At 40.6% G+C, this 10,482-nt stretch overlaps 1 protein-coding gene across 2 annotated transcripts; it reads right to left on the bottom strand.

Annotated features, from left to right (window-relative positions):
* Positions 1-5,641: 5,641 nt before the first annotated feature.
* LOC311236720 (tripartite motif-containing protein 16-like) lies at positions 5,642-8,644 on the bottom strand. 2 transcript variants are annotated; one of them, XM_084324462.1, is made up of 2 exons: positions 8,302-8,644; positions 5,642-8,141 (listed from the first exon to the last, which is right to left on the bottom strand). In XM_084324462.1, exons 1-2 carry the CDS (start codon positions 8,552-8,554, stop codon positions 6,733-6,735), a joined length of 1,662 nt encoding a protein of 553 aa, XP_084180588.1. In that variant the 5' UTR covers positions 8,555-8,644; the 3' UTR covers positions 5,642-6,732. The 2 variants fall into 2 exon arrangements, with proteins under 2 accessions (XP_084180588.1, XP_084180587.1); XM_084324461.1 differs by having other exon boundaries at positions 5,642-8,157; positions 8,474-8,644.
* Positions 8,645-10,482: the final 1,838 nt, after the last annotated feature.

The raw sequence follows: 10,482 nt of genomic DNA, 5'->3' as shown, positions 1-10,482 counted from the left end.
AACTCTGTTATTAGTAGGTGCCTTTGTGGCTTATTTACTTTTATACTATACCTCTTTATTGAGAGTAGTCCTGTTTTTTGGACTTGATTTATTTTCTTAATTACTCACTTTGAGAAGACTTCCACCTGTAAAGGTAGTTTTTTGTTGTTTATTTTTCCCCTTCTCCTAAATGATGACGATACACTTGAATCTAATGTAATGTAATGTAATGTAATGTAATCTAGCTCTCAACATTGTTACCTTGGTTATCCTCATAGATCACACGTGGTGCGTACTGATGTCCGTCGACACCTTCTAGTAGAAATAAATTAGAACAATAAATCTAATCTAATCTAATCTAATCTAATAAAGACTCAAATTTATGTTACGTTATATACATTACATTGCTCTCTGCTCCATATTAAACATTTACATTTACATTTAGTCATTTAGCTGACGCTTTTATCCAAAGCGACTTACAAGTTCTGTACAACAAGTCATCAAGAAGGGTACAACTCTATCAGCTGAGTAACAATGTTCATCAAAGTGTTGAGGGCTACAGTGTAGGTTAGTTTATTAGGACAAGTGCATGACAGTAAGGTTAGTTAGGGTTAGATATTTTTATTATTATTTTTTATTTCAGATAATGGTTGAAGAAGTGCGTCTTTAGTCGACGGCAAAAGATTGGACGGGTTTCGGCTGTCCTAACTGGGGTGGGCAGTAGTTCATTCCACCATTGTGGGGCAAGGACTGAGAAAAGGCGGCTTCTCCTTGATGACCCTCATATTATGACGACATACGTATCTTTATCCTGTTGGTTGGGTGAAAAATGGGTTTGTCATGTATCTCCTCGAACGCATTGCAAATGACATCCTGTATAACCTCACTCTGGTAAATATTTGTTTCCATGCGGTTTGTTCTGGTAAGCTTCTCCGAAGCCTATCCTACCACACAGTGATATGCAAATAGGATCATGAGCAAAGAATGTCCACATTTGTCCGTCTCTGAGGTACACAGTTTATCAACACCTTCACATTCGTTATTGCCAACGTGTCACTGATTGGCCCGGGAGATTGACCGCCTGGCGACCTGAAGGTGGAGACGGATGTGGACATCAGCGTAGCTTTCTTCCTGTCTGCAAGCTGACCTCTTCAACAAGCCCCTTGGATGTTTGCGGAATTCGTTTGCAACCACTTTGACATCTGAGTATATAGAATAGAATAGAATAGAATATAATAGAATAGAATAGAATAGAATAGAAGTACTTTATTGATCCCGAGGGAAATATACATTCTAAAATATGTTTTTACATTCTAAAATATACAGTCCGAAAATATACAGTAATATACAGTGTGACAGATCTCACCCATGGATATGTGAAGGATGGGAGATACTTTTGCCACGGAAGGAGTATAGTCAATTAGGTAGCTGATTAGTACTGATAGAACACACCTGCACATCATTAGTCCACCCACATCTCACGTGCACACGCCCAGTGCAAATGTCCAGGAAGTTATGCCTATAGTAAAATGTAAATGTACAGGAAGATATACAGCGGTTTACTCTGTGCTCGATGAGGCAGTGAGGCACAGTGAGGCGTTTTACAGTCTGATGGCTGCTGGTACAAAGGACTTCCTGTGACGCTCCATGCATCTTGTGAGTCTAACAAGAGTCTAATCTATCTATCTATCTATCTATCTATCTATCTATCTATCTATCTATCTATCTATCTATCTATCTATCTATCTATCTATCTATCTATCTATCTATCTATCTATCTATCTATCTATCTATCTATCTATCTATCTATCTATCTATCTATCTATCTATCTATCTATCTATCTATCTATCTATCTATCTATCTATCTATCTATCTATCTATCTATCTATCTATCTATCTATCTATCTATCTATCTATCTATCTATCTATCTATCTATCTATCTATCTATCTATCTATCTATCTATCTATCTATCTATCTATCTATCTATCTATCTATCTATCTATCTATCTATCTATCTATCTATCTATCTATCTATCTATCTATCTATCTATCTATCTATCTATCTATCTATCTATCTATCTATCTACCAAGTCTGTGTATAGTGGGTGGGAGGGGTTGTCATAAATAAATATAAATGAGGCATTATTAATCAATATTAATGGACACGACAATGTTAGAGGGGCACTTCACCAAAGACACAATGCTGATTTAATTTGCACATACTGTAATCTCACACACATCCAAAAGCTCTAAACAGTTTTGCACAGATTGATATAGTTATTGAGAGTAAATATGTTTGAATATGGCCACCAGTGATGTCATCGGGGACGTTGAATCATTGTGTTGTGTTAATTACAGCTCCATGAAATGAAAAATAGCAATATCTTGTCTTATAGAGGCTGCTACCTTATAATTTCACTGAGCTGTAATTAACACAAGGATTCAATGTCCCCGATGACATCACTGGTGGCCAAACCCAAACTCATTTACTCTCAATAGCTGTCAAACTAAATTAAAGTGTGGGTTTGGGGATTTGGGTGAGGTTTGGGGCGAGGCTACCAGAAAAGTGTGTTTTGGTAGTCCTTTAAACAGGGTCTTAAAACCTTTCTATATAATCAGGCTTTTAATTGATCATGTATGCGGTGTAACATGTGTGTATGTGGTTGTTATACGCGTTAACTTTGACAGCCTTAATTAAAATGTATTGTCAGTATACAGCACAAGTACAGTACAACAAAAATAAGTTTGGCATCCAACAAAAGTGAAAATGTAACAGTAAAGTGCAATAGTGATATACAATGTACAGGTGATTCAACTGGATATAAAATAATCAATTAGTACTACCGAGTAATAGTGCTAATCAGATGTATGTACAGAGTTGTAGTATTACTATGTACAGTGATACAGGTATAAAGACACTATGGTAGTAAGTCATACTGGGCAGCAGTGTAACTAGTAAGAGTAGGTATAAGGGATATGTACAGATATATATAGTATCTACAGGTATGTAAAATGATTATGTGCAGGTATGTATTTAAAGCAGAGAGACTCCTGGATGTGAGGCCTTGTCCCAGTGAGCAGACTCTCTCTCAGGACCAAGGACGACTGTTCAAATGTGAAAAAAACAAAACAAAGGCCAGTTCACAAAAAAAAATAGGGTCCAATCCAAGGAAAAAAGCATTTAAATACAAATTTCTAGTGACTTTTACGAGAAGGATTACATTTCTTACTTTTCAACAGCTTGAAGGCAGAATGATCCTAAAAGGCCTCATCTGAGTTTAGTAGCGTCCGTGTTGCCAAGATCACGCCTGGCTGTGTGCTCCAGTGTAACATCGTGTAAATGGAACTCTCTCGCCGTAATCAAACGAGGCCCATATGGTTGTGATTCCTCTGAGTGACCGAGGTGCCCAGTGAATAGTGACCGAGGTGCCCAGTGAATAGAAAGCCCAGTCGCACTCTGTGTTTTTGATCGTCTCACTCGCAATGTTTAACCCTTTCACTACCACACTACAGAAGGTTAACCCTTTCACTACAGAAGGTTAACCCTTTCACTACCACACTACAGAAGGTTAACCCTTTCACTACCACACTACAGAAGGTTAACCTTTCACTACCACACTACAGAAGGTTAACCCTTTCACTACAGAAGGTTAACCCTTTCACTACCACACTACAGAAGGTTAACCCTTTCACTACCACACTACAGAAGGTTAACCCCTTCACTACCACACTACAGAAGGTTAACCCCTTCACTACCACACTACAGAAGGTTAACTCTTTCACTACCACACTACAGAAGGTTAACACTTTCACTACCACACTACAGAAGGTTAACACTTTCACTACCACACTACAGCAGGTTAACCCTTTCACTAAGAAGGTTAACCTTTCACTACCACGCTACAGAAGGTTAACCCTTTCACTACAGAAGGTTAACCTTTCACTACCACACTACAGAAGGTTAACCCTTTCACTACAGAAGGTTAACCTTTCACTACCACGCTACAGAATGTTAACCCTTTCACTACAGAAGGTTAACCTTTCACTACCACACTACACAAGGTAACCATTTCACTACCACACTACAGAAGGTTAACTCTTTCACTACCACACTACAGAATGTTAACCCTTTCACTACCACACTACAGAAGGTTAACCTTTCACTTCCACACTACAGAAGTTTAACCAAACTTCTTTTTGTCATACTGTACTTGTGCCGTATAATGACATTTGAATCTAATCTAATTTCGATATTATTGTGCTGCTTAGTGTGCCATGTGAATAATTTGAAACAAGTCTGTGGCTCTATCGGTGGACAGTAGTCAACAGAAGCACAATGGCCCATGTTCATCACAGCCATGTATCACAGTGCGCCGACCAACGCAACAGGGCGGCTGTGTTTTAACCCTTTGTTCGACTACAGTGGAGTTCTATGAATTCAGGATGTGAGTCACATGAGTCTGGCTTTGGCCAGATGGATCATACTTGTACTGTAAGTAGGAGAAAATGCAGTGGAGGTTTTAGTCTTTTCTTGGCTACTGTATGTGTCCTTATGAGAAGGTTGGTTGGCCCTGTCTGACACACTAGTATTTGTTCCGTTTAAGGCCCTTACTGGTAAGCTACCTCCTTATAATACGTCATTATTGGATTTTGGAACCTGTTCCAGTGACTGGCTGGTCCTTAAAGGAACATGCCAACATTTTGGGAAATTACCTTATCGTCTTCTCCAGAGAGAGATACAAGAAGATAGATACCAGTTTCCTCTCTGTGCGTTCAGTAGAAAGCTAGGCATTGTCCAACTACATTGTCCATAATTGTCCTCTCCCGAAGGCTAACCGGACCTGTCCGCTTCCATTCATTGTGCTAAGCTAGGCTAACATGCAGCCAGATACCTTTCTACTGAACGCACAGAGAGGAAACTGGTATCTATCTTCTTGTCTCTCTCTGGAGAAGACGGCAAGCTAATTTCCCAAAATGTTGCCGTGTTCCTTTAAGTTACCTGGAAAAATGAATACTTTTCACTTTTTAATATTTTACAAAATATTGGTGTAGCTTGCTGATAGAAGTTATTGTTTTTCATTTTGAAAAGTCATTGTTTTCACAGACAAGATGCCAAACGGAATGACAAGAATCTGTTCCAATGGCAAGGATTCTTTGTAGCTGACAGATTGTCTTGTCAAACCTGTCTTGCAGATACTCCTCTACTAACGTGTAAATACCTTTCACCATCTCTGGAATTCAGTATTTCTTCCCGGAGTTCCCCTTTTGTACACTTGTCATCCATTACAACTCACTTTAATGTTAATTTCATTCTACAAGTACATTGAAGATTTGATTAATCAGCAAGTTCAATACTTTGTGTAAGTAAGTGCTATGGTATAACTTTGCAACGTATAGCGCTGTAGTCGAGTGGGGACCTCAAAAAGTCAGGGAATTGAACCCCCAGCCCTTGCTGTGTTAATGCAATCGTCTACCCATTGAGCTAAAAAGAGAATGGAACCTCTAACCCTGGTATTGTTAGTGCCTTGCTCTACCGATTTAGCTACAATGTGCATGGAACCCCCAACCCTTGCTGTGTTAGTAACTAAGTATGATCAGATTAATGAAATTATCCATTTGATATGCCTATAAAATGCCATATGGATGAAAAACACCAAGATAAGATAATATACACCTTTATTAATCCCCTTGGGGTAATTCAGCAGCACGGGGGAAGGAGAAGAGGAATTGATTGATTGATTGATTGATTGATTGAAAACTTTATTAACAGATTGCAGAATGGGTACAGTACAGTACAGCTCAATACATACAATTGTTAAGGGGATGCAGACCAGAGAAAGACTTTCGTCTTGTTTACTGTACATCAGGGTCCCCCATTTTCAATTCATCGTAACATATATGACATACAGATAGACAGTATTGCTACATCTATACATTTATGACATACCAGATTTGCAAATACAGTACTGTTTGTGATACGAAAAGAGTCCAGAGAAAAAGTATATACATTTGACGTAGAAACTGTACATTGGAATGACAATGCATATAGGTAATTAAAGAAAAATACAATATAAAATATGAATAAAAGTGAAAAGAAAAAAGGTGCAAGTGAGGGTTTGTATCATAGTTTGTTGCCGTCTCTTGTGTTACTGTTAATGGCCATCCAAATAATGCACACAAGGGGACCTTTGTCCAGGAAGAGATACTGAATTCCAGTGGCGGTTGAAAGGTATTTAGAGTTTATAGAGTAGTATCACCGAGACAAGGTAGCCTCTTTCGTGAGAGCGATGCACCAAGTGAACACACAGTCCCTTCTCCAACCATGTAAAATTCCTACAATTAAAGTCTGTCTCGCTTTTCTCTATCAAACCGCTTCTCGTACAAGTATCGCAGAGAAATTTCAAAGGTACTCACAGTTGCACGAGGGGGTTCGGACAGACAAAAGCTAGGGTTTGAAAGCTTGACGTTGCCGATACACATTTAAAATATTTTTATAAACTGGTCAACACTGCTCAAAATGGCTTTAGCTACCTGGTGCGCCTGTGCTGTGTTCACATCGCACGCTTATCAGTCACCCGACGCCGGAAATAAAGCTGTGTTGACCAGTGTAATAGTCTCAATCAAACCATCTTTACCCCGGTAGGCTAGAAACTGTGTCCCTATAATTACCTCATCTTTCACAACTCGGCATCTTCAAGATCAATTTAAATTCCAAACCCTGGGTAGAGGAGCTGTGAATGTCACCGATCTCTACTTCAGCTCACAAAACTCAGCCTTCGCAGGGTATGATGGAAACCAAAGTCCAGGATAGAGAGGCTGAGTGAATGTGGTGTTGACTCTGTGCAGGAGGGTCATGGTGTCAGAGACGCTGTAGAAGGACAGGGTACCTGCCCTGTGATCCAGGTACACTCCTATTCTGGAGGACAGGGGGCCAGATACTGTTATGCTCTTGTTATTGTGTCTGAAGCTGTAATAACTTTGTCTGCACTCTAAAGCCCAGGATTTGGAATTGTTTCCAAATCCACAGTTCTCCATTGGGCCTGTTCTACTAATGTCTTTGTAGGAGGCTGCTACATAAACCCCCCCACTCCACTCCACCTCCCAGTAACAGCGTCCAGTCAGACCTTCTCTACCCAGAACCTGAGACCTTTCAAATCTTTCTGGGTGATCAGGATATGACTGCTCTTGCAGCATCCGTGTTGCTTTTCTGTTCCCCTCAGACAAAGACAGAAGTGTGTTTGTTGTGTTTGAGTCCAATGTGATCTGAGAGGAATATTGTAAGAAGTCAGCTCTCAGCTCTGTCAGTAAAACAATAACAGCATTCACTGTTGTTGAGACTCTGGGCCACTGCTCTTTCAGAACGTCCTCTAGTTTGTCTCTCAGCTCAGACACGACCTCAGTCACATCTGCAAAGTACAGGAGAGGAAGGACACTGATGCTGGGTGAGTCTGTAGACTCACTGGGACTGGAGAGGGAGGGGTAACTCTGTATAAAGTGGATGTGGTCCTCTGTGTGTGAGAGCTGCTCCAGCTCAGTGTCTCTCCTCCTCAGGTCCGCTATCTCCTGTTCCAGTCTCTTATACACTTCTTCAGCCTGAGTCACTGTGGTCCTCTGTTGGGCTCTGATGACCTTCTTCAGCTCAGAGCGCCTCGTCTCCAAGGAGCGTATCAGCTCAGTAAACATTCTCTCACTGTCCTCCACTGCTTTATCAGCAGAGCGATTGAGAGAATCAACAGCCTGTTGGGCCTCTTTGAGTTGCTTCTCTGTCTCCTGGAGTCTCTGGTGGACTTTCTGCTGACTCATGCCAAGCTCTTTCTGTCTCTCCGTCCTTTCTGCTGCAGCTGAGACTGTATCATGGCCTTTATGTTCATCCATGGAACACAAATAACAGATGCACTGCTGATCAGTGCGACAGAAAACATCCAGAATCCTGTCATGACGAGAGCAGGTGTTCTCCTGAAGCCGTGTGGAGGCTTTGACCAGCTTGTGTTTCTTAAAGGTATCAGATTGATAGTGAGGCTGGAGGTGATTTTCACAGTAAGAAGCCAGACATACCAGGCAGGACTTGAGGGCTTTCTGCTTTCTCCCAGGGCAGACATCACAGGCCACGTCTCCAGGTCCAGCATAACAGTGATCAGGAGGAGCAGAAGACAAGAGGCCTGTCTTGGGGGGACCCTGATGGAAACAAGACAAACGTCTTTCTCAGGTCTGCATCCCCTTAACAATTGTATGTATTGAGCCGTACTGTATTGTACCCATTCTGCAATCTGTTAAATAAAGTTTTCATTCATTCATTCATTCATTCATTCATTCATTCAGTCTTCATTAGTTGTTCTATCACTTCAGCCAGCATGTTGTTTTTCTTCAGAAGAGGCCTCGGAGTAAAAGTCTCCCTGCACTGGGGACATGTGTAGATCCCCTTCTGATCATCGTGATCCCAGCAGTCTTTAATACAGCCCATACAGTAGCTGTGTCCACAGGGAATAGTTACCGGATCCTTCAGTACATCCAGACAGATAGAACAGCAAAACTGGTCCCACTCCCGGTACAGATCAACTCCTTGCCACGCCATTTTATTCTACAAAGACAACGACACGACTCTTAAGTTTTGTTTTCTCAGGAAGAGTGATCGTGTGAGTGGGAGGTGCTTCCTAGTTATAGAGTGAACTCTGATCATGTGTTTGGGAGGCTCTCTCTCTCTCTCTCTCTCTCTCTCTCTCTCTCTCTCTCTCTCTCTCTCTCTCTCTCTCTCTCTCTCTCTCTCGGGGGTGGTAATCTGACTCTGACGTGTACTTTGGCGCACACCTCACGTATCGGAATGTAACTCGAGAACAGCTGAACGTATTTTGACGCCTGAAACGGCAATCGACAGGCAACAAACAGGGCTTTAATTCTCTCTCTCTCTCTCTCTCTCTCTCTCTCTCTCTCTCTCTCTCTCTCTCTCTCTCTCTCTCTCTCTCTCTCTCTATATATATATATATATATATATATATATATATATATATATATATATATATATATATATATATATATATATATATATATATATATATATATATATATATAGTATTAAAATAAATGCACACCTGAGCCGCTAGATTTATTATTCTAAATCAGTGATATGGCCTTGTTGGAGGTCTGCACTCTAACTAATGCGTTCTTGTAGTTATTATTCTGTCTTATTAAAACTGCCTTCCCATGTATGAAAACTCACAAACTTCAGCACAGAGGTCCAGACATCGCGTGATTTCATGCAAATTACGAAGGTAGGGCTGCAGAATAGCCCAGCTGCAGGGTTGTAGGCCGTCTAGAAAGGTAGCCACACAATAGCTTCTCAATTGATTGCCACACAATAGCTTCTCAATTGATTGCCTACCCCTGATCTAGGATATTATCAAGGCCCTACCCCTGATCTAGGGTAATATCAAAGCCCTACCCCTGATCTAAGGTAATATCAAGGCCTACCCCTGATCTAGGGTAATATCAAGGCCTACACCTGATCTAGGGTAATATCAATGACTACCCCTGATCTAGGGTAATATCAAAGACTATACCTGATCTAGGGTAATATCAATGACTACCCCTGATCTAGGGTAATATCAAGGCCTACCCCTGATCTAGGGTAATATCAAGGACTACCCCTGATCTAGGGTAATATCAAGGCCTACCCCTGATCTAGGGTAATATCAAGGCCTACCCCTGATCTTGGGTTATATCAAGGACTATACCTGATCAAAACATGTTGACAGTCTTCTTTGCAGTCCAGTGTGTAGACTAGTATCCATTATTGTACTTGCTTGGAATATATTTTGAAATATATGAGTAAGCAACATTCTGTCTTTCATTGTGCATGCTTCCATGCGTGGAGTGTTTTATTCTACTCTCTACCATTGAGTGAGGAGACACTTATTTTCTTAAATGCATTATTGCAAGGACTGCATTCTTGCAATGTCTTCCAATTACATACTGTCAATTATATACTGTAAAACAGACGGCTTATAGTAAAACATGTTTGTATTTTTTTTTTTTTGGGACGTGTTTTGACGGGTAGTTAAAGGAACACGCCAACATTTTGGGAAATTACCTTATCGTCTTCTCCAGAGAGAGAGACAAGAAGATAGATACCAGTTTCCTCTCTGTGCGTTCAGTAGAAAGCTAGGCATTGTCCAACTAACACCTCTCCCGAAGGCTAACCGGACCTGTCCGCTTCCATTCATTGTGCTAAGCTAGGCTAACATGCAGCCAGATAGCTTTCTACTGAACGCACAGAGGAAACTGGTATCTATCTATTTGTCTCTCTCTGGAGAAGACGGCAAGCTAATTTCCTAAAATGTTGGCGTGTTCCTTTAAGTTACCTGGAAAAATGAATACTTTTCACTTTTTTATATTTTACAAAATATTGGTGTAGCTTGCTGATAGAAGTTATTGTTTTTAATTTTGAAAAGTCATTGTTGTCAGACAAGATGCCAAACTGAATGACAAGAATCTGTTCCAATGGCA

Source organism: Notolepis coatsorum (genome assembly GCF_963971535.1).
Source record: "Notolepis coatsorum genome assembly, chromosome: 11".
Lineage (NCBI taxonomy): Eukaryota > Metazoa > Chordata > Actinopteri > Aulopiformes > Paralepididae > Notolepis > Notolepis coatsorum.
The sequence above is the reverse complement of the archived record's forward strand: the minus strand, read 5'-3'. Positions and strand labels throughout refer to the sequence as shown.